Source organism: Procambarus clarkii, chromosome 17 (genome assembly GCF_040958095.1).
Source record: "Procambarus clarkii isolate CNS0578487 chromosome 17, FALCON_Pclarkii_2.0, whole genome shotgun sequence".
Classification (NCBI taxonomy): Eukaryota; Metazoa; Arthropoda; class Malacostraca; order Decapoda; family Cambaridae; genus Procambarus; species Procambarus clarkii.
In genome coordinates, this window is record NC_091166.1 from 23,669,958 (window position 1) to 23,695,367 (window position 25,410).

Sequence of the window (25,410 nt, forward strand, 5' to 3'; positions counted from 1 at the left end):
GTGTGTGTGTGTGTGTGTGTGTGTGTGTGTGTGTGTGTGTGTGTGTGTGTGTGTGTGTGTGTGTGTGTGTGTGTGTGTGTGTGTGTGTGTGTGTGTGTGTGTGTGTGTGTGTGTGTGTGTGTGTGTGTGTGTGTGTGTGTGTGTGTGTGTGTGTGTGTGTGTGTGTGTGTGTGTGTGTGTGTGTGTGTGTGTGTGTGTGTGTGTGTGTGTGTGTGTGTGTGTGTGTGTGTGTGTGTGTGTGTGTGTGTGTGTGTGTGTGTGTGTGTGTGTGTGTGTGTGTGTGTGTGTGTGTGTGTGTGTGTGTGTGTGTGTGTGTGTGTGTGTGTGTGTGTGTGTGTGTGTGTGTGTGTGTGTGTGTGTGTGTGTGTGTGTGTGTGTGTGTGTGTGTGTGTGTGTGTGTGTGTGTGTGTGTGTGTGTGTGTGTGTGTGTGTGTGTGTGTGTGTGTGTGTGTGTGTGTGTGTGTGTGTGTGTGTGTGTGTGTGTGTGTGTGTGTGTGTGTGTGTGTGTGTGTGTGTGTGTGTGTGTGTGTGTGTGTGTGTGTGTGTGTGTGTGTGTGATTATTTTGAGGGGTTGTATTTGTGAGTGTTTGTGTGTGTTTGGTATGTATGTGTGCGTGTGTTTGGCATGTGTGTGTGTGTGTGTGTGTGTGTGTGTGTGTGTGTACTCACCTAATTGTGCTTGCGTGCGTTGAGCTTTGTCTCTTTGGTCCCGCCGCTCAACTGTCAATCAACTGGTGTACAGATTCCTGAGCCTACAGGGCTCTGCCATATCTACATTTGAAACTGTGTATGGAGTCAGCCTCCACCACATCACTTCCTAGAGCATTCCATTTATTAACTACTCTGACACTGAAAAAATTCTTTTGTAACGTCTCTGTGGCTCATCTGGGTACTAAGTTTCCACCTGTGCCCCCTTGTTCGTGTCCCACCCGTGCTGAAGAGTTTGTCTTTGTCCACCCTGTCAATTCCCCTGAGATTTTTTTAGGTGGTTATCATGTTTCCCCTTAGTCTTCTGTTTTCCAGGGACGTGAGGTTCAGCTCATTTAGCCTTTCCTCGTAGCTCATTGCTCTCAGTTCCTGAGCCTGGTGGCATACCACTGAATCTTCTCTAACTTTGTCTTGCGTTTAACTAAGTATGGACTCCTGGCTGGCACTGCATATTCCAAGGTTGGTCTTACATAAGTAGTATACAGGGTCCTGAACGATTCTTTACACAAGTTTCTAAAGGCAGTTTTTATGTTGGCCAGTCTAGCATATGCCGCTAATGATATCCTTTTGATGTGGGCCTCTGGGGACAGGTTCGGTGTTATATCAACCCCCAGATCGTTCTCTCTATTTGACTTCTATAGGGTTTCACCTCCAAGATGGTATCAAGTGTTCAGCCTCCTGTTCCCTTCGCCTAATTTCATTATTTACACTTTCCTGAGTTGAACTTTAGCAGTCATTTTCTAGACCATTCCTCCAGTTTGTCCAGGTCATCCTGTGGTCTCTGTCTATCTTCATCCGTCTTGATTCTTCTCAAACTTTTTGCATCATTACCAAACATTGAGAGTAATGGGTGTATACCCTTGGGAAGATCGTTTACATATATTAGAAACCGGATGGGTCCAATTACTGAACCCTGTGGGACTACGCTGGTGACATCTTGCCACTCTGATGTCTCCCCCCCTCACCGTCACTCGCTGTTTCCTGTTGCTTAAGTACTCCCTTATCCACTGGAACACCTTCCCTTTTACTCCTGCCTGTAGCTCCAACTTTTTTAACAGCCTTTTACTGGGCACTGTATCAAAGGCTTTCTGGCAGTCCAGGAAAATGCAGTCAGCCCACCCTTCCCTTTCCTGCCAAATTTTTGTTGCCTGGTCATAGAATTCTAGTAAACCTGTGAGGCACGATTTACCATCTCTGAACCCCTTGTTGGTGGTGCGTTACAAAGTTATTTCCGTCCAGATGCTCTAAGAGCCTTTTCCTCACGATCTTCTCCATCACCTTGCATGGTTTACAAGTTAGGGAAACTGGCCTGTAGTTCAGTGCCTCTTGCCTGTCACTCTTCTTGTATATTGGTGCTACGTCAGCTGTCTTCCAAATTTCTGGTAGGTCTGCTGTTTCCAGTGACCTCTATACACCATAGAGTGCTTCTGCACCTTCCTTTAATATCCATGGTGAGATTCTGTCAGGCCCAACAGCCTTTTGTCACATCCAGCTCCAGCAGACACCTTTTGACCTCATCACTGGTGAGGTCAAATTCCTCCAAGGATGCTTGGTTTGCCTCCTCCTCATTTAGTACAGGGGCTTCTTGTTATATTGTGAAGACCTCCTGAAATCTCTTGTTGCGCTCTTCACACACCTCCTTGTCATTCTCTGTGTATCTGTTCTCCCATTTTTTTCAATTTCATCACTTGTTCCTTTACTGCTGTTTTCCTCCTGATGTGGCTGTGGAGCAGCTTTGGTTGGGTCTTGATTTTACTCGCTATGTCATTTTCAAACTGTCTCTGCTTCCCTCCTCACTCTGAGGTACTCATTTCTGGCCCTCTGGTATCTCTTCCCGCTCTCCGGTGTTGTTATTTCTGTAGTTTCTCCATGTTCTTTTATTCTTATATTTATTTTATTCTATTTATTTATTCTTTAGAACTGTAAGGTAGTTCCTTACCCATGCTAGGGTCTTTCTGTTTACTCCTTCCTGCCTCTCAATTTTGAATAGCAGTCTTATATGGGGTAATGTTTCAAAGGCTTTTGGCAGTCAAGAAATATGCAGTCTGCCCAACCTTCTTTGTCCTGCCTTATCCTTGTTATTTTATTATTGAATTCCAAAAGGTTTGTTAGGCATGATTTCCCTTTCCAGAATCCATGTTAATGTTTGTTTACAAACCTAGTGCTCTCCAGGTGCTCAACAAGTCTTAGCCTAATTATTCTTTTAAGTATTTTGCAGGGGATGCTTGTCAGTGATACGGGTCTGTAGTTAAGTGCCTCCTCGCTATCTCCTTTCTTGAAAATCGGTAAGACATTTGCCTTCTTCCGGCAAATGGGCAATTCTACCGACATAAGTGATTCATAAAAGATCATTGTCAGAGGCATACTGAGGGCCTGTGTTGCTTCTTTTAGTGTCCACGTTGATACTTTGTCTGGACCAACCGCTTTAGTAGCATCCAGTGTTGTCTACTGTTTCATTACCTCCTCTGCTGTCACCTCTATATCTGATAGTCTTTCATCTAGGGTAATCTCTTCTAGCAATGGTAGCTGCTCAGGCTCGGTTGCGAACGCTCCATGGAAACACATTTAGTGCCTAGCAGATTTCCTTGTCACTTTCTGTATATACCCTTTCTGTTTTCCTTAGTCTTGTCACTTGGTCGTTCACCTACATCTTTCATCTTATATGGCTATGTAGTAATTTAGGTTGCTTTTTTGCTTTGATTGCAATATCATTCTCATAATTTCTTTCCGACGCTCTTCTTATTTTTATGTAATAATTCCTAGCTCTGTTGCATCTAATCCTGTTGTCCTCTGTCCTTTGTCGTCTGTACTTCCTCCACTCCTTCCTACTTCTCAGTTTTGCTTCCTGACACTGCCTATTAAACCATGGGTTATTATATTCCCTCCTACTTTTTTCCTTTACTGTTGGTATAAATCTCTTCTGCCCTTTACATATCCATATGACTTGGTTCATCATATCTTGCACTGTTTTTCCTCTAATTTCTTCCTCCCACTGCACTTCTCCCATATAGTCCCTTATCCTTTTGTAGTCCTCTTTCCTGTTGTCAACGCTCCTTTCCCGGACCTCTTGTCCTTTGGTCAGAATTTTAAATTCCATTATGTAGTCAAAGACTAGGACACAATGGTCACCTGCCCTTAGTTGTATTTCATGTTCCAAATTCTCGATGTCTTCTACATTCTGAGTGAAAATCAGGTCTAATAGGCTCGGTGTAGTCCCTCCTCTTTCCTCTTGTGTCTTCCTTCACATGTTGTGCTAGGAAATTCCTGCCTATTGCGTCTACTAACTTTGCTCCCCACGTTTCTACCTCGCCATCGGGATTCATTGCCTCCCAATTAATCTCTCCGTGATTTAGGTCCCCCATGACCAGCAGTTTTGCTCTCATTCTATGAGCTATTGTTGCTGCCCTCTGCAGCTCATCTATACATGCCTTGTTGTTGTCATCATACTAGATTATCAAGATCACAATCTTCTTCCCATCTGCTGTCAGAATTCTATGTATGGAGCCTGTGCTTTCATTGGTCACCCGATTTTACAGGTCTTCAAACTTCCATTTCCGCTTAATTAGGAGTGCCACTTCCCCCCCCTGTCTCTGTGTCCTTTCTTTTCTTATCACCTGGTACCCCTCTAGAAAGATAGCATCCGAGATAATGCCATTTATTTTAGTTTTCCACTATTGTAATTATGTCAGGATCTACCTCACTAACTCTCTTTTATCTCTTCTGCTTTATTGGATACCCCATCACCATTGGTGTACCAAACCTTGAGACTCTTCTTGGAAAATCTGGTACCAGAGATCACATTTTTTGGGGAGTCTGCGGGGTTGTCTGGGGGGTGAATGGATGGCTGGGGGGTGCCTGGGGGCAAATGGGGTAGGATTGGCATAAGGGGTCTAAAAATCAGGGAGGGGTCTGATTAGCATTGGGGGGGGGGTTGAGAAGTTGAGTGAGGCTGAGAGTTAGATAGAGGTTGAGAGGTTGAGGGGGAAGAGGGGAAGGATAGCGGAGGTGGAGAGCTGAGGGAAGAATGGAGCATGGGGTGTTGGGAGTGGAAGAAAGGTTGTATTAGTCAGGAGGGGAATTAGGAGAAGGTGTGGGTTTTGGGGTAGAAGAGGGGGAAAAAGGAGATGGGGGAAAAGGTGGGGGGGGTCACAAGGTTAGTGGGTCATATGGGAAATAGCAGTGCAGAGGCGGGGTGAGGGTTTGGTGGGGTTTGGGGGATTTCGGAAACAGGGGGCATTGGGAGCTGGGATGGAACACATGGAATTGAAGGCAATTGGGTACTCTGCACATTCTGACACTGCAGTGTGTACCCATCATGCCTTGATTTCGGTGATCAACTGGTGTCTCCCGCATCTTCTCCATCTGGTGTCACCTCCATCTTCATTATTGGAGAAAACCAAATGCCTCTGCCTCTTTGTGTTATGTGTACTCACCTGGTTGTACTCACCTAGTTGTGCTTGCGGGGGTTGAGCTCTGGCTCTTTGGTCCTGCCTTTCAACCATCAATCAACAGGTGTTCAGGTTCCTGAGCCAATTGGGCTCTATCATATCTACACTTGAAACTGTGTATGGAGTCAGCCTCCACAACATCACTTCCTAATGCATTCCATTTGTCAACCACTCTGACACTAAAAAAGTTCTTTCTAATATCTCTGTGGCTCATTTGGGCACTCAGTTTCCACCTTTGTCCCCTTGTGCGTGTGCCCCTTGTGTTAAATAGACTGTCTTTATCTACCCTGTCGGTAGATAAAGTACTAAAGTAAAGTATATATATATATATATATATATATATATATATATATATATATATATATATATATATATATATATATATATATATATATATATATATATATATATATATATATATATATATATATATATAAGGAGCTCACCTGCGTCCAGTCATCAGAATACACTTCGTGCTCTCAGCTGGAACAACTACTCACGCTTCCCTGGGTGTCGGTAGACTTCTGCAGCTTTTGTATAACGTATTAATTGCCCCTTTGCCAATAACGTTACTTTCACATGTGTCTATTTCTCTTGTAAATTCTGTTTAACCCAAGTGGATAAGGAACTTTGTTTAGTATGTTATTCAAATCATTTTGTTATATGTTATATTATATGTCTGAAATTTTTATTTCTTTAGTTTTCACCTGCAGCTCTCAAAATGTAGAGGAAACAAGCAGTCTTATTTATTATATTTTACTTTTTGTATTAATGTGCGATTGCCACAACACCAGCCAGAATAGTCACTGCTCTATTACAGATTATCGTCACACTACTAACAACATTAAACACTCAGGGAAGCTTGTAACAACATTAATCGCTCAGGGAAAGCTGGTAACAATAGTAAACTCTCTGTTAAAGCTGGTAAAAACAGTAAATTCTTTGGGAAAGCTGTTACTAACATTAAACTCTGGAAAAGGTGGTAACAACATTAAAATTTGTCGTAAAACTGGTAACAACTTTAAACTCTCTTGGATAGCTGAAAACAATATTAAACTCTCTGATAATGCTGGTAACAACAGCAAACTATTTAGGAAAGTTGAAAACAACATTAAACTCTCTGGGAAAGCTGGCAACAACTGTAAACTGTCTTGTAAAGCTGTGAACCTCACGGAGATTGCAACACAACTGTTGCAGTAACCTGTGTCTCATTGATGGACTGCAATATTCCTGTAGCAGCCACATGTCCCTCACTGATGGACTGCAATATTCCTGTAGCAGCCACATGTGCCCCATTTGATGGACTGCAATATTCCTGTAGCAGCCACATGTCCCTCACTGATGGACTGCAATATTCCTGTAGCAGCCACATGTCCCTCATTGATGGACTGCAATATTCCAGTAGCAGCCACATGTGCCTCATTGATGGACTGCAATATTCCTGTAGCAGCCACATGTCCCTCACTGATGGACTGCAATATTCCTGTAGCAGCCACATGTCCCTCATTGATGGACTGCAATATTCCTGTAGCAGCCACATGTGCCTCATTGATGGACTGCAATATTCCTGTAGCAGCCACATGTCCCTCACTGATGGACTGCAATATTCCTGTAGCAGCCACATGTCCCTCACTGATGGACTGCAATATTCCTGAGGCAGCCACATGTGTCTCATTGATGGACTGCAATATTTCTGTAGCAGCCACATGTCCCTCACTGATGGACTGCAATATTCCTGTAGCAGCCACATGTGCCTCATTGATGGACTGCAATATTCCTGTAGCAGCCACATGTGCCTCATTGTTGGACTGCAATATTCCTGTAGCAGCCACATGTCCCTCACTGATGGACTGCAACACATATGTAGCAGCCACATGGGCCTCACTGATGGACTACAGCACACCTGCAGCAGCCACGTGTGCCTCACTGAAGGACTGCAATATACTTGTAGCAGCCACATGTGCCTCACTGAAGGACTGCAACACATCTGCAGCAGCCACATGTGATCATGCTGAGACATGATGACATGTCTCAGCATGATGACATACACTACACCATGATGACAAGATGATTGTAATTCAATTTGAGTTTTGAGTGTTGCACTGCTTAACTTGGTCCTGGCCTCGTTTGTGTTTATTCTATGGTGATATAATTCCTGCTCGGGAAGGATAACTTTTGTCACTTTTTAAATCAGTTTTTTACATATGTTGTATTTCCTCATAATGTGTTCATTTATTCAATGTTAAACAGGATGAAACAAGGATGATCACTAGAACTGAATTCTTTGTCCACATGTACATTATGTAGAGAATCTTTATTAGAAGATAAAATTATGTCCAGGACATTTCAGGTCCACGTTAGATTCTTAACCATTTAACACAGTGCGATTTAAAATAAATTTGTGAACAAACTATGTCCATAGCTATTAGATATTGGATCTCCATAGTATGGTGTAGGCAGATTTACGTCACCAATTAAGACTGATTCGTTCGTGTTACATATATCAGCTATTTCATTATATATCATTTCATTTTTTCCAAAATAAGCAGCAGGAAGCTTGAAGTAGATCCATATTAGTAATTGATGCTTTTGTTATCACGAAATGCAATAAACATATAATCTATATCTAAGAGATGATTGTGTAGGATCGTTATTAGGTTCACATATTTTACTTTACCATTGTAAAGTAAAATATGTGACACAGACATCGCCGGCTGCTTCAGGTGTAAAACAATTCTTACACAGGCTGCTTCAGGTGTTGAACAATTCTTACACAGGCTGCTTCAGGTGTTGAACAATTCTTACACACGCTGCTTCAGGTGTTGAACAATTCTTACACAGGGTGCTTCAGGTGTAGATCAATTCTTACACAGGCTGCTTCAGGTGTAGAACAATTCTTTCACAGGCTGCTTCAGGTGTAGACAATTCTTACACAGGGTGCTTCAGGTGTAGAACAATTCTTTCACAGGCTGCTTCAGGTGTAGACAATTCTTATACAGGCTGCTTCAGGTGTAGAACAATTCTTTCACAGGCTGCTTCAGGTGTAGACAATTCTTACACAGGGTGCTTCAGGTGTAGAACAATTCGTACACAGGCTGCTTCAGGTGTAGAGCAGTTCTAACACATGCTGCGTCAAGTGTAGAGCAGTTCTAACACACGCTGCTTCAGGTGTAGAACAATTCTTACGCAGGCTGCTTCAGGCGTAGAACAATTCTTACACAGGCTGCTTCAGGTGTAGAGCAGTTCTAACACATGCTGCTTCAGGTGTAGAGCAGTTCTAATACACGCTGATTCAGGTGTTGAGCAGTTCTAACACATGCTGCTTCAGGTGTAGAGCAGTTCTAACACATGCTGCTTCAGGTGTAGAGCAGTTCTAACACACGCTGCTTCAGGTGTAGAACAATTCTTACACACGCTGCTTCAGGTGTAGAGCAGTTCTAACACATGCTGCTTCAGGTGTAGAACAATTCTTACACAGGCTGCTTCAGGTGTAGAGCAGTTCTAACACATGCTGCGTCAAGTGTAGAGCTCGTTCAAACTATGCCAATGAATCTGGGTAAATAAACGTTACCAAATATTTTCAAAAGTTTCTCCGTCTCATTAATATATAAATATTCATTTATCGTTTAGACTAATGGCAATGTTGAACGTAAGGCCTTTTATGAACATGTAGGTCGTGCGGGCACTATAAATAATAACTGATTTTCTTTAGAAGTTTTGAATCATAAACTATTACATCCTCAGCAACTTATCGGATACTGTTATCATAGTGGCATCCAGGCAGCAGCTTATATGTGTGACTATTATTACATAAAAAATAATGAAAATAAAGATTCTCAATGATTTTTGCTCCTGATTGAAAATGGAACTATTGTAATTCTTAGAAACAACTAGAATTTAACATGACTAGATAAACAGCACTCAGTGGCTACAATTAATTGTAACTGGGTATTGAATTACAGTTTGAGTCAGTATTGAAATACAGATGTAGTTTCCTGAAGTATATAAGGTAAGAATCCCTGGACTCCATCACTGTTGTTGTCTTCACACATGACACCTCAGTGTATGCTCAGTAACTGTACTAGACAAATAAATAAAAAGAAATATATTAACAACACGAGATTACACTAAAGATAAGAATGACACTACCAAACTTCTAACGACTTTGTTCCCAAGAACACATAAGAACATTCCCTTACTCTCATATCCCACCCTGGCCACACCTCTCAGCCTAGAGTACTGAGTGTTCCCATGAACACATAAGAACATTCCCTTACTCTCATATCCCACCGTTGCCACACCTCTCAGACAAGAGTACTGAGTGTTCCCAGGAACACATAAGAACATTCCCCTACTCTCATATCCCACCCTGGCCACACCTCTCAGCCTAGAGTACTGAGTGTTCCCAAGAACACATAAGAACATTCCCTTACTCTCTTATCCAACCCTCGCCACACATAACAAATTGTTATGTCCATAATACTATGTATGATCATTTCAGAAGTATCTTGAGTCGTGATAAATCATACCAGATAACATTATATTGGTTTCACAGGTTGGACAGCTGTTCAGTTAGCAGCCTTTAATGGTCACAACGACGTGGTGAAGAACCTCACCCGTGATGGTGCAGATGTCAACGAGGAGAATGAAGTGTATAGATACGATGTTAGGCAATTTGGTAAGAAATCCATGAACTTTATAACATAACAAGATGGGATACCCGGCGATGGGTGGGCATCATCCCTTAAACGCATCCCCACTCCCATCACCTTTTGTTTCCACCTCTCTCCTCTCTATACAATTTTCCACCCTCAATTCCAACTTTTCCCATTTGCCCCCACCTCCTCCCTCCTCTACCCCCCTCTCTTGCACACTCCCTTCCCTACCCTTTATCTTTCCCGGACCCCTTGCCTTCTCTTGCCCTTCACACTCTCATCCACTTGTTCTCCCCTCTTTTCCTCTACCCTTCTATCTCCTAACTTACCGATTTATTCCTTCTCCTTCCCCCTTCTCTCTCTCTCTCTCTCTCTCTCTCTCTCTCTCTCTCTCTCTCTCTCTCTCTCTCTCTCTCTCTCTCTCTCTCTCTCTCTCTCTCTCTCTCTCTCTCTCTCTCCTTCTCTCTCTCTCTCTCTCCCTCGTCTCTCTCTCTCTCTCTCTCTCCCTCCCTCCTTCTCTCTCTCTCTCTCTCTCTCTCCCTCCCTCCTTCTCTCTCTCTCTCCCTCCCTCTCTCTCTCTCTCCCTCCCTCTATCTCCCTCCCTCTCTCTCTCTCTCTCTCTCTCTCTCTCCCTCCTTCTCTCTCTCCCTCCCTCCTCTCTCTTTCTCTCTCCCTCCCTCCTTCTCTCTCTCCCTCCCTCCTTCTCTCTCTCTCTCTCTCCCTCCTTCTCTCTCTCCCTCCCTCCTCTCTCTTTCTCTCTCCCTCCCTCCTTCTCTCTCTCCCTCCCTTCTTCTCTCTCTCCCTCCCTCCTTCTCTCTCTCTCTCCCTCCCTCCTTCTCTCTCTCTCTCCCTCCCTCCTTCATTCTCTCTCTCTGAACATGGAGCATGTGACCAACAAACACATAACATAACCACAACGTTGTTTAACTATTGTTACTTTAGCACAACGTTGTAATAATATTGTGACAAATTTCTGTGTGATGAACAGCTAAAACGTTTGAAAACATTAAGGAAATGTTAACCTTAGGGGAGACATCATAAGGGGTGACTAAAAGGTCACAATAGGAGACTGGCATATTAAAGGTAAGAATGGGTAGACCATGACCTGTCTATGACAGTCAGGTTGGAGGTCACCATCTGACCTCCAATCTAGAACACACACAAACATTCTCTTTTATAAATATAGATTTATTCAAATGTTTGAAGAATGCTGAATAAAATTTCTCACCCTAATGTCATTGTCATATGGAGCAAATTGTTGTATTACAGTTGTGACGGTAACGCGTTGGTGTTCGGCTGTTTCAAAAGCTAGGGGTATGGCCTCGTCACATATAGAAACAAAAAGAGAAAATCTGGAACTTCGTCTGTGGTAAGGTAATGGGAAGACACACAAAACACAAGTAAATTTAACAATGAGATTTTAGTTACGTTAGAAAAGCAAAACATGAATAAAATGGACATAAAATTCGTATCATAAAATCAATCAATCAAAATAATAAGAATAATCAAATGACAAAATGAAAAGTTACGTTAAGACAAGTGAGTAATAACAAGTGAACAATAAACAATCAGATAATAGGTGCAGGAATATTGGCTTTAAGCTGCCACCTCTCTTAGTACACGTAAGCCAGAGCTTAGTCTACCAACGAGACGTGTTAACTTGTTGAAAGCACTGGATATTCTGAGGTCTCTAGGTCGTGGTGGCCCCAGACATCAGGTAGTGTGGCGGGTGGAGCGCAGGTGCGACTGGATACGCAGCCAATCAGCGATGAGCAGGCGACGGACAGGTAGTTTGGTGGTTCGAGGTGGAGCAGGTGTTCCCGGTGCTGAATACGTTTGCTCTCTGGCAAACCTTGGTGTTGTATTTGTTGGATATTTCTTCCATATTAGTTGTATGGGGATGTATAGCGACGAACTTAGGAGGGAAGAGCAGGCTCAATCTCTCTTGAAGGAGATTATCGTCACAACTCTCCCCCGAAGCCTGTGGCTCTGGAAGAAGTACGTCGTTATGTGGTGGAGTAATAGATGGAGTCGCTTCTACTTCATAAACTCTGGAGAGGGCATCGGCTATGATGTTGTCAGAACCCTTGATATATCGGATCTCCAGGTTGAAATCTTGTAAATACAAAGCCCATCGTAGAAGACGCTGGTTAGTGAATTGGGCTTGATGTAGGAAGCGGAGAGGGTTGTGGTCTGAGAAGATGGTTGTAGACCTGGCGCCTTGTAGGTACGGAGCGAAGTGTTGGAGGTTCAGGACGATGGATAGTAGCTCCTTTTCAATAGTGCTGTAGTTCCTCTGGTGTGGTTTCAATTTGTAGCTGTAGTAGCTGACAGGTAGAACCTCCTCGCCTCATTGTTGCATCAGGACCCCACCAACGCCGGTACCACTGGCGTCGACATGAAGGACGAAAGGCTTGGTGAGATCTGGCGAGGCGAGAATGGGATTAGAACAGAGGAGGAATTGGAGTTGTTCGAAAGCAACGGTTTGCTGCATGGTCCAATTATACCGTTGCTTGGGACTGATTAATAGTATTAGAGGTGTGGCGACTGTACTGAAATTTCTCACAAACCTACGATAGTAGGAGGCAAGACCAAGGAAGCGCAGGAGCTGCTTCCTGGTGGTAGGCTGTGGATACTGTTGGATGGCTTGAGTGTGTGAGTCTAACGGAGCTAGGCTGCCACTCCCAATAACATGACCCAGATAACGCACTTTACCTTTCGCGAAGGTGGACTTGCCCAGGTTGATGGTGAGGCCGGCTGTCAGGAGCTTGGAGAACAGACGTCGCAGCTGGAGCAGATGTTCACTCCAGGTGTTGGATGCTACGATGATATCATCCAGGTAGGCGTATGTGTTATCCAAGCCCTGGATGACACGGTTGACAGCTCTCTGAAAGGTGGCCGGGGCATTACATAGTCCGAAAGGAAGGCGTTCATATCTGAAAAGTCCAAAAGGAGTGATAAAGGCAGATATCTCTTTAGCTCGCTCCGTTAGACACACTTGATAGTACCCCTTCAGCAAGTCCAGTTGGGACAAGTACTGGGCACTACCAATGGCGTCAAGGATGTCATCTATCCTAGGCAAGGGGTAAGCATCCTTGACTGTTACGTTATTTAGTTTACGATAGTCAGTACATAACCGCACCTTACCTTGGGGTTTGGGTACCAAGATACAGGGTGAGGCCCAGGGGGACTCACAAGGTGTAGCCAGTCCATGATCCAAGAGGTACTGCACCTCAGCACGCATGACTTCCTTCTTGCTCGGGCTGATTCGGTAGAAGGGTTGACGAATCGGCCGGGTGTCGGGTAGCAGTTGGATGTCGTGCTGGGTAACATTACACTCTTGGGGGTCGGAACAACTCCTGATGTTCTCTGAAGATCTTGACAAGAGGTGCACTATGATTATCCTGAAAGTTTTTGGGAAGATCATTAAGGATTTCGGAATTAGAAAGCGCTGACTCCTTGTCAGTGCTTTCGGGAGGAGAAGCTGGGAAGGTCTCACTGTGGATGTAGGGTTCTGTGAAGGTAGAATAGTTTATCCAGACAGTGGGAGGATTACCATTATATTGCTTCAGAAGGTTGACGTGGCACAGCTGGGTCTTCCGCCGCCTATCTGGAGTCTCGATAACGTAGTTATGGTTGTTTCTGCACTCCTTGACGCGGTAGGGTCCTGAAAACCTGTTTTGTAAAGGAGAACCTGGGATAGGGAAGTATGCTAGGACGAAGTCTCCCGGCTTAAATTTTCTTACTTTTCTGGTCTGGTCGTAATGAGTCTTCATCCTCTCCTGGGCTTTCAATAGATTATCATGGGCAAAACGGTGGACTCTCTCTAGAATGTGTTGAAGGTTTTGAAGAAACTGGGGCACATTCTGATGCTCACTGAAGGTGGCATCTCGGAGAGAGTCTTTGAAAGCCTTAAGGGGAGTACGGCACTTACGGCCGTAGAGCATCTCATAAGGAGATACTCCTAGGGACTCATTGGGAAGACTTCTGTAAATGCACATTATCATGTCAATTTGCTTATCCCAATCCTTAGAGGTTTCACTACAAAACTTTTTCAAGAGTGCTTTGATAGTCTGATGACTACGCTCAAGAGAACACTGTGAAGCAGGATGATAGGGGCTGGACAATACCTGTTTGATGTTGAACTCCTCCAGTGTCCTTTTGAAGAGATCACTGGTGAAGTTGGTACCACAGTCGCTCTGAATCTCCCTGGGAAATCCGTATTGAGTGAAGATCTTCAATAGATGCTTTACAACCGTAGCAGCCGTGATGTTCTTCACTGGAACTGCTATGGGAAATCTGGTGGTAGGACACAGGATGGTTAAGATATAGGCGTTACCTGAACTGGTCCGAGGTAAAGGACCAACACAGTCTATTATTAGTTTGTGGAAAGGTTCCGCAGGCACCTGTATGGGAATCAGTGGCGCTCTGGGAATGGAGATGTTCGGTTTGCCTGCCATCTGACATGTATGACACTGTTTTACGTACTGTTTGACGCTATTTACCATACCTGGCCAGTAGTAGTCTTGACGAATTCCATGGTAAGTTTTGTTGAATCCATAGTGGGAGAGTGCTCCGTGGGCCAGGTGTAGAATAGTGGGCCGCAGGCTGGTAGGAATCACAAGTTGTTCGATGTTGGCCCAATCGTCCTCCTCCTTCAGTTTACTGGTTCTATATCTGCGGTAGAGCAAGTCGTTCTCTAGGAAGAACCCAGGAATACTGTCGGGTTGAGTCTCAGCCTGGAAAAACAATGGTGTTAAAGTAAGATCTTCCCTCTGCAACTTACCGAACTCCAACTTGGTCAGATTCGGGGGTAGTTTCTGAGAGTCTTGAGGGACAGCGGTAGCAGTAGAGTCAGCTGGCTGTGGACGTGCGGCTTGTGCACGGGTGGTCACTAGAACCGGAGGAGAAACTTCATCACTCTCTTGAACCTCTGATGGAACATACTCTAGTATAGGGTTAATTGGCACAGAGGTACACACCTGGGGTTTGTCCATGACGATCAGGTTGGTCGGTTGCAGGTCTTCTGCCAAGTCGTTGCCTAGGAGAAGTTGCACTCCAGGCATGGGAAAAGGCTTTTCCCTGACGGCGACTTGGACTTCTCCGTTCACGTAGGGACAATCCAGGTGGACTCTGGCGAGAGGATAAGGAGTGGTAGCAGTGAGGTCAGTCATAAAGACAGTTTCTCCGGTGTAGGCGATGTTGGGCACAGCCGACTTCAAGATGATCGATTGAAGAGCCGCTGTGTCCCTCAAGATCTTCAATTTGAAACGTCCCTCCGGATTTGAACCGTTGGCAGAGACAGTTCCAGTATACAGGTGGTTACTGAAAAGAGAAAGATCATTAACATTAACACCAACATTCATCACAGGCTTACCGGACTTAGGAGGAGTTGGTTTGGGTTTCTGTGTGTCAGTGGTTCCTTTGTATTGAGACTTACCACACTTGTCTATGGTATGTCCATAGAGTCTACAATACTTGCAGTACAATTGCGAGCCAGCTTGATCGGTACTCGCCTTCTCGTAACTGTACCAAAACTTCTTACTGGAGGATAGTTCGGGTGTCAGCCGGTGGATGAGGCTGTAAGTGTCAGCCGACTTTGCACACTTCAGGTAGTCGGTTTCTTCTTTATCTGCTAAATATAGACGGACAGGAGGCGGCACACGCCTCAAGAATTCTTCAACTAGCATCAGGTTGACGAGTTCTGTAAAAGTAGAGACATGTGCTGCTTCCAGCCATTTCATAAAATATCTCCGTTTTGTGTTAGCAAACTCGGGGAAGGTAGTGGTGCTTGCCTTCAGGTGGTCACGGAATTTCCTTCGATAACTTTCTGTGGAGAGGAGGTAGGCGTCCAACACTGCTTGTTTCAGAGTCTGGTAGTCATTCTCAGACGCCAAAGTACTGAGTGTGACTGCAGCTCTACCTGTAAGATGGACTCTGAGAAGTGTGGCCCATTGGTCGACAGGCCAACTGAGTTGATTAGCAAGGATTTCAAAGGTGGTGAAAAACACATCAACTTCTGCTTCTACAAAGGATGGCATCAATTTACTTGCATGTGATATATTAAAACTGACGGGAAGATTGGCAGTAGCTTGCTGGCGTTGAGCGAGGTGTGAAGTTTCCAACGTGTATTCTCGTTGACGACACTCTAGAGCCAGAGTCGCTTGTTGCTGGTCATGTTCGCGTTGCATCTCCAACTCGCGTCGTTTGGTTTCAACCTGTACTCGTTCCCGCTCCTGGAGCATTGCAACCTCACGTTCCTGGAGGGCGAGTTCACGTTCCTTGAGGGCGATTTCTCGTTCGTGTTCTTCCTTCCTCAAGGCAGCCTCACGTTCTTGTTCTTCCCTCCTCAAGGCAGTTTCACGTTCCTTGAGGGCGATTTCTCGTTCGTGTTCTTTCCTTCGTATGGCAGCTGCTTCTCTTTGCTGCTCACGTTCAATCTTGGCCAGCTCTAGTTTGAGTTTCATCGTTGCCAAATCAGTTTTATCTGCAATATAGTAAGTTTCATGAGTTTCAGAGTCTATCTTACCTTGCTCTAAGAAATGGTCCAGTAACAGGTTGTGTATTTCACTCTTGTTGGCTTGGTAGGGAACTGTTAGTTGATACTCATGTGCAAGAGTTTGTAATTCAGCTCTCTTGGCATGACTTAAAGCCCCAATTGTACCAGCTGGATCTGCACGGAAAGCTTGGAGACGAAACATGGTGAAATTAGCAAATAAATGTACAACGAATATACCGTTATATAGTGAATGTCAGAAACAGGACAACGTGGCAACTGGTACCTATCCTGTGGAATCTTTAACAATTAAAGTTAAGTAAAAGATGTTAAATGATTAATTTAAATCAAAGGCGCAGGAAATCTTGTAGCCGGTACTCATGTAAGAGGATAAGGGCAAGAAAATCCTACTAAACAAATGAAACTCAGTTTCGAAAACAAATGAAACAGTTAATTGCCTGAAAAGTAAAATAGGTAGTCCAAGGATGTAGGCATACCTTGCCGAGTCTCTGTAGGACATAAGCAAGTTTTTCCTACTGAAATTAATATGATACTTACAGAATTAGCGAACTTTTGTGCTCTGAAAAAGTAAGCTAATTCCCTACCGTTGTATGTATCATCATCTCTGACTGACGTGTAGGGGTGCGAGGTGTCAACTGGTGACGAGAACTGCTGCTGAGGTCCCAATTCAGCAACTAAAGTTCGAGCTAGAGGAACTATGGCCCTCTTTGTCCTCCTACAGTCAGATTGCAGAAGATTAGGTGCACTTGACCCGGGGCAGACCACAGTACCAGGGTACCAATATGATGATCTGTCGAAAATATGAGAAATATCCAAGGGACAAAAGATGGTAAACACGAGTAATAACACGGAGGGAGAGATGACCAATTAAGAGTATGACTGAGGCCTACAGTCACCACGTAATCCAAAGTTGTCTCACCTTCACCATAGGCTACTCTCGTAATGCACAATACACTCCGCACCATATAAAAAATGAAATTGAATATGAAAAATAGTAAAAGCTACGTTAACAAAGTTAAATACGCTTACCATAAATTACTACTTGGCACCAGTACCTGAGTGAAGCTCCTAGGACAGGCCCCCACTTAATATGTGACGGTAACGCGTTTGTGTTCGGCTGTTTCAAAAGCTAGGGGTATGGCCTCGTCACATATAGAAACAAAAAGAGAAAATCTGGAACTTTGTCTGTGGTAAGGTAATGGGAAGACACACAAAACACAAGTAAATTTAACAATGAGATTTTAGTTACATTAGAAAAGCAAAACATGAATAAAATGGACATAAAATTCGTATCATAAAATCAATCAATCAAAATAATAAGAATAATCAAATGACAAAATGAAAAGTTACGTTAAGACAAGTGAGTAATAACAAGTGAACAATAAACAATCAGATAATAGGTGCAGGAATATTGGCTTTAAGCTGCCACCTCTCTTAGTACACGTAAGCCGGAGCTTAGTCTACCAACGAGACGTGTTAACTTGTTGAAAGCACTGGATATTCTGAGGTCTCTAGGTCGTGGTGGCCCCAGACATCAGGTAGTGTGGCGGGTGGAGCACAGGTGCGACTGGACACGCAGCCAATCAGCGATGAGCAGGCGACGGACAGGTAGTTTGGTGGTTCGAGGTGGAGCAGGTGTTCCCGGTGCTGAATACGTTTGCTCTCTGGCAAACCTTGGTGTTGTATTTGTTGGATATTTCTTCCATATTAGTTGTATAGGGATGTATAGCGACAAACTTAGGAGGGAAGAGCAGGCTCAATCTCTCTTGAAGGAGATTATCGTCACACAGTTATCAATTAAATTCAGTTGGAAACCAAACGTTGAACTATAAGATAATGTTTACTGTTCCAGGGTATTATGTTTTTTTTTTTGCCATTGTCACATTGCAGCCCAGCCTTCCTTTTAGTTGGTACTAATTGTAACGATGAGGACCATAGTACATATTTGACGTAATTAGCAATTAGAAGTAGAACGGGCCTTGAATAGTAGGCTGAGAAGTGCGTTCTGGCTACTAGGTACGACATATATATATATATATATATATATATATATATATATATATATATATATATATATATATATATATATATATATATATATATATATATATATATATATATATATATATTATTAAATATGACTGAGAAAGTAAGATTAATAATTCTAACACGAATTTTCTCAATCTTTCGTACATTTCTTTTCACTGTTGGAGGTAATTCAAAAATCAATTCTCCAAAATTCATTTTTATTTCTAGTCTGACGCGACACTTGAGTGCGTTTCGTAAAACTTATTACATTTTCAAAGACTTTACATATACACAACTGAATAGAACTTACATATCTCCGATTTGTTTATATCTACATTTCAGTGAGGTGGATGGGGTGAGGTGGTATTTAATAGGGTATTAATTTCATCAACACAAGACAGAACAAGAAACAATGGGCATTGAAATGGAAGTGATTGTAGAAAGCCTATTGGTCCATATTTCTTGATGCTTCTATATTGGAGCGAAGTCTTGAGGTGGGTAGAATATAGTTGTGCATTAATTGGCTGTTGATTGCTGGTGTTGACTTCTTAATGTGCAGTGCCTCGCAAACGTCAAGCCGTCTGCTATCGCTGTATCTATCGATGATTTCTCTGTTGTTTACTAGGATTTCTCTGGCTATGATTTGCTTGTGGGAAGAGATTATATGTTCCTTAATGGAGCCCTGTTGCTTATGCATCGTTAAACGCCTAGAAAGAGATGTTGTTATCTTGCCTATATACTGGGTTTTTTGGAGCTTACAGTCCCCAAGTGGGCATTTGAAGGCATAGACGACGTTGGTCTCTTTTAAAGCGTTCTGCTTTGTGTCTGGAGAGTTTCTCATGAGTAGGCTGGCCGTTTTTCTGGTTTTATAGTAAATCGTCAGTTGTATCCTCTGATTTTTGTCTGTAGGGATAACGTTTCTATTAACAATATCTTTCAGGACCCTTTCCTCTGTTTTTTGAGCTGTGGAAAAGAAGTTCCTGTAAAATAGTCTAATAGGGGGTATAGGTGTTGTGTTAGTTGTCTCTTTAGAGGTTGCATGGCGTTTCACTTTCCTTCTTATGATGTCTTCGACGAAACCATTGGAGAAGCCGTTGTTGACTAGGACCTGCCTTACCCTACAGAGTTCTTCGTCGACTTGCTTCCATTCTGAGCTGTGGCTGAGAGCACGGTCGACATATGCATTAACAACACTCCTCTTGTACCTGTCTGGGCAGTCGCTGTTGGCATTTAGGCACATTCCTATGTTCGTTTCCTTAGGAATGTGCCTAAATGCCAACAGCGACTGCCCAGACAGGTACAAGAGGAGTGTTGTTAACGCATATGTCGGCCGTGCTCTCAGCCACAGCTCAGAATATATATATGTATATATATATATATATATATATATATATATATATATATATATATATATATATATTTATATATATATATATATATATATATATATATATATAAATATATATATAAATATATATATATAAATATATATAAATATATTAATATATATTTATATATATATATATATATATATATATATATATATATATATATATATATATATATATATATATATATATATATATATATATATATATATATATATATATATATATATATATATATATATATATATATATATATATATATATATATATATATAGTTTTTTAATTGATGGGCCTCGACTCAACCTTGTTTCATGTGGCCATTTTGTTCCCCCTAGTGCACCTTATCCCCAAGAGCAGTTTTCTTAATGTGTTTTCAATTGCCATGGATACTGTCACGCATCCCTACTTGAATTTTAATGGATTTCTAATGCGCGCTGCTCCGTCGCGTGTCTTAGATCTTAATTGATGGGCCTCAACCCCACCTTGTATCATGTGGCCAATTTGTTCCCCCTAGTTCACCTTATCCCCAAGAGCAATTTCTTAATGTGTTTTTAATTGCCATGGATACTGTCACGCATCCTTAATTGATTTTTAATGTATTTCAAATGCGCGCCGCTCCATCTCGTGTCTTGGATCTCCCTTGTGTTTTTTAATGCCGCCGAGACCAATTTATCCTTCAGGGACTTATTTCGCTTACAGGCTAGCATGGGTGGGCTCTTAGGAAACTTCTCCATGAAGGGTGGTCTCCAAACTTCTGTTCCAGCCAGGTCCAGAGTCGTTTCATCACTTGCTTCATGGGTTTCTCGAAGCCATCAAAGTAGGTTGTCACCAAGATGTCTCTGTCTTGGTGTCTCTTTCCGGTGGGTTGGAGTAGTTCCTCCCGTATCTTCTGTTCCAGCTTCCTCGCTGCTTTGTCGAGCACTTCCTCAGGATAATCCCTGTTCCTATAAAGGTCCACAGGTCCTCAAGTTGTTCCCCCAGGGAGTGGGGGCATGTGTTGATTCTCTTCAATCTCAGGCCCAAGGAGTAGGGGAGCGAATTCTTAAGTGGTTGTGGATGGCTGGAGTGGTACTGCAAGTATGTATGGAGATTTGTCGACTTGTAGAAAGCCTTCGTCTCCAATTGTCGTGTTGCTGGGTTAATGTAGACGGTCGTGTCCAGAAAGTTTAGTTCCGTTTCACTCCTGTCTATTGTAAAACTCAGGTTCTGGTGTACTGAATTTGCCCGTGAATAGAACACGTCCAGGTTCCCCGGTGGTCCCAGCATTATACCGAATATGTCGTCGATATATCTGTAATATATCCTTGGTCCCGTTGGTAAGTCTTCTCTCCTAGATTCGAAAACCTCGTGAACAAAGATCTCCGCGATGGCTACGCTACTCGAGGCTCCTATCGCTGTTCCTTTGATTTGTCTGTAGGTCTTACCTTCAAAGGTCAGGATCGTATCCCGCATCACATGTAGAATGGCTTCTATGAGGAGGTTCTTCGATGGAGGGGTGTAGATTCCTGCTTCCTTCAGGTCCCTGTGGATCCGGTGTACGTTCCTTTCGAAGTAGTCTGCAACCACCGTTGCTGCTTCTCTCTGGGGAATACTTGAATACAGGGATACTATATCTAGGGAGAAAAGAGTTGCACCATCTGGGACAGGGCCCCATTTCTTATTCACTTCGTCTATTTCAACTAAGAAATCCGTTGTATCTACTAACCGTTCGTCCAGGAGTCTGAGTAGAGGGTTTAGTAGTGCTGTACAGATTCTGTTGATTGGGCGGGTCGGGGCACTGCAGCCGCTGAGGACTGGGCGACCGGACCATGTGCCTGTAATTGGATCTATGCCTTTATGAATTTTCGAAAGGAGGTAGATGTTCGGCAACTTCGAGCGGAAGGCTAAAAAGAAATCCCTGGTTGCTGGTTTCAGGATGCCTCCCCTGCCATTATTCCTAGAAAGAGAAAGTACCAGAGACTTACTCCTAGTCTGGGCGTTCCTCAGGGCTGTCTCCCCGTTTGTTACCTGTTGTCGTCCCGTCCATAAAGCGGGACGGCGGTGTTAATCTAGACTTAATCACAACTGCGTATAGGTAGTTTCTCCTATCGTTCTGACCAAGTATATAGTCTTGTCCACCACACAGAGTAAGGTTCCTTTTATCACTAAACTGAAACTTGTTTCCCGCGGTTTTTCACTTAATAAATTACCGTATATTTCAACGGGCTCTATAAACTCGGATACAGCTTTTCGTGTGGCCCGTGGGAGCCACACTCATCAGTCCGAAGGAGACTCCACTGATGATTGTGATTTTGCCTAGATTGATTGATTGATTGATGAAGATTAAGCCACCCAAGAGGTGGCACGGGCATGAATAGCCCGTAAGTGGTGGCCCTTTTGAGCCATTACCAGTATCAAGAGCTGATACTGGAGATCTGTGGAGGCGCGACTGCACCCTGCGTGACGGGAGATGTCTCCCGGACCAAGTGGTGACCAGATGGTGATTTTGCCTAGATCCACTTTGCCTTTTTATTTAGTCAGTAGGTGAGGTACACATTTAGTGTTTTATGTCCCTAGGTTTTACACAGCAAAAACAGTAAACCCCGTCTCAACCACCTGTAGGGAAAAAGCATGTAAAATTCTAGGTTTCTGGCGGATGCCAGGGTCCTGGGTGTTGTTGCCGGTCCTTGCAGGTTAGTAGGATTGTTTGTCGGGTGATTGTTCTACCCTTCTCTGGTGTCCAACAAGGGTAAAAGCTGGCTTGTCTGTAATAAGTAGCAGAAGGCTTAGCTTAGGTTCTCAAGGTTAGGACTGCAGAGGGCCTATGTGTAGGTCGCGCTGCCGTCCTCAATTTCCCAATGTGTATGTGTAGTACCTCAGTTCTCAATAGTCCACCAAGTTGTACCTATGAGATAAATGGGGGAGAAAAGAGTGTATTATTATTAGCATATGTTATAGGGCGACTCAGGGGGCTTACCATGGAACCATGTCCACTACAGGGGCGGAGTCCCTAAACAGGGAACAACTTCATTACTGAGGAGGCTGGCATATGCATAGGTTTTTAATTGATGGGCCTCGACTCAACCTTGTGTCATGTGGCCATTTTGTTCCCCCTAGTTCACCTTATCCCCAAGAGCAGTATTCTTAATGTGTTTTTAATTGCAATGGATACTGTCACGCATCCTTAATTGATTTTTAATGTATTTCTAATGCGCGCTGCTCCGTCTCGTGTCTTGGATCTCCCTTGTATTTTTTAATGCCGCCGAGACCAATTTATCCTTCATGGACTTATTTCGCTTCCAGGCTAGCATGGGTGGGCTCTCAGGAAACTTCCTCCATGAAGGGTGGTCTCCAAACTTCTGTTCCAGCCAGGTCCAGAGTCGTTTCATCACTTGCTTCATGGGCCCTCTTGGGGACTGTAAGCCTCAAAAAACTCAGTATATAGGCAAGACAACAACATCTCTTTCCAGGCGTTTAACGATGCATAAGCAACAGGGCTCCATTAAGGAACATATAATCTCTTCCCACAACACCAAACCATCACCAGAGAAATCTTAGCAAACAACACAGAAATCATCGATAGATACAGCGATAGCAGGCGGTTTGACATCTGCGAGGCACTACACATCAAGAAGTCAACACCAGCAATCAATACCCAATTAATGCACAACTATATTCTACCCACTTCAAGACTCCGGCCCAATATAGAAGCGTCAAGAAATAGGGGCCAATAGGCCCTCTGCAATTACTTCCATTCTTACCTTCAATACTCATTGTTTCGTGTTCTATCCTTTGTGTTGAAAGTTTTGTTCACCTCATCCAAAACTGTTGTAACATATCATCTCACCCAAAATGCGGGAATAAAATGAAAAATGAAAGCTGTTTAACAATTTCCTGGATTTTCGACTTGAAATTACAGGCGTTTTCCCTAACCTCTTGTCGGATCACGACGTAAATTTACGGTGCGGTTTAAGATATTTGTAAAAAATCCAGTTTAAATTTGATTTACTTGGGGTTTGTTTCAAACTCCGCGCCATGAAATTCCCGTTCTCTCGGGTAGGCCGCAAGTCACGTCGGCCTACTGGGTCACGTGACAGGCCCATTGTTTTGTTGTCACGTGGAGCGATCGGATCTCTCTCCCCTCGGCCGCCAAACTCGCACGTTTTCAAGGATTATTACCCGTTTGTGTGTTTATAACCCACTAAATTCATCAATAATGGATCCAGCACCAGGCCCAAGCGGTGTTTCGGCTACAGGAGCCTCAGAATCAAGTGGAAAAGACAGGATTATCGCCATCTATAGGAGGTTTGCTGGTGTGAGGCTCACTCCCACCAAGATTCCCAATGTCTTGGATGCCTTTGATCAAGCTGAAAATGAACGAAGTGATGCAGAAGGTGAGGATGTAGAAGAAGAATTTGAAATTGGGGGCCGTAGACCCCTTGGGGATGACTCAACAGAGGATGAGACTGAAAGCCAAACTGAGGAGGAGGAGGAGGGAGCACCAGCACCGCCGCCTCTCACCACAAGGCGCACACGTGGTGCGTGCACTCCTAAAATCCAGCCAAGTAAACGACATCCTACTCGTCGTTTGAAAATAACCCCATTTGTTGATAGTGGTAGTGATTCTAGCTTTGATATATCAGGTGAGGATGAACCTAGTGACGAAGATGAGGCACCCCAGCCTCCTCGCAAGCGTACGTGTCCGGTACGTACTCGCAAGCCTGGGGCCAGTGGTGGGTGGCTTGAGGACAATATTCCAAAAGTGTTCGATGATTTTACTGGAAGCCCAGGCCTAAAGATTACAAAACCAACTAGTGCACTTGCATATATTCAGTTGTTTATTACTCGTGAGTTAATTCATTACTTGGCATATGAAACCAATCTGTACTCTTTACAATTATTCAACCTGGTTAATGAAAATGTTGATGATATTTGGAAACCGGAGAAGTTGAAAGAAATGGCCAGATTCTTAGGACTGTGTATGTTGATGGGAGTAACAAAAACCCCACTATGCGCATGTATTGGCAGACAAATAAACCATGGCATACAAGATTCTTCAACATGTTTATGACGAGCAGAAGGTTTCAGCACATAGGTCAGTTTTTTCATGCGTTCAACAGCAATGCAGTGCCAGTGGACAATACAGATAAGTTGATCAAAGTGAGACCAGTGATGGACTACCTAAGACACCGTTTTCAAGAAGTTTATTACCCAATGAGAGAGTTGTGTTTGGATGAAGGCACAATGGCATGGCGAGGCCGGCTGTCGTTCAAAGTGTACAATCCAAGCAAACCAGACAAATATGGCGTCAAATTTTATATGCTAGCCGAATCAACATCTGGCTACATTTATTCATTTGAGGTTTACTCTGGCATTGGTAGAACAATCATTGAAACAGTTACTAGTTTGATGCGGCCATTGTTGAACAAGGGGCACCACCTCTATATGGATAACAATTACAACTCAGTTACCCTTACAGAGAAGTTGCGAGAAGTGGGGGTGTACACCTGTGGAACAATTAGACTCTTACGTGGCACCCCAAAAGACTTGCAACAACTTGCGAAGAGTAAGATTGATGTGGATACCACAGTCTACCGCCGCAAGGACAACACCTTCATTCTGCTGTGGAAAGACAAGCGAGTTGTCTCTCTTGTTGGTATGATTACCAACCTACACAATGCAGACA

General features: G+C 43.4%; 1 protein-coding gene across 1 annotated transcript in view; it reads left to right on the forward strand.

Annotated features, from left to right (window-relative positions):
• The first annotated feature begins 24,968 nt into the window (after window positions 1-24,968).
• LOC138365592 (piggyBac transposable element-derived protein 4-like) overlaps window positions 24,969-25,410 on the forward strand; it is a 1,274-nt gene continuing 832 nt past the window's right edge. The window contains exon 1 of the mRNA XM_069326071.1: window positions 24,969-25,410. This exon is cut by the window's right edge and continues 137 nt beyond it. Coding sequence (XP_069182172.1) covers window positions 24,969-25,410 — 442 coding nt within the window.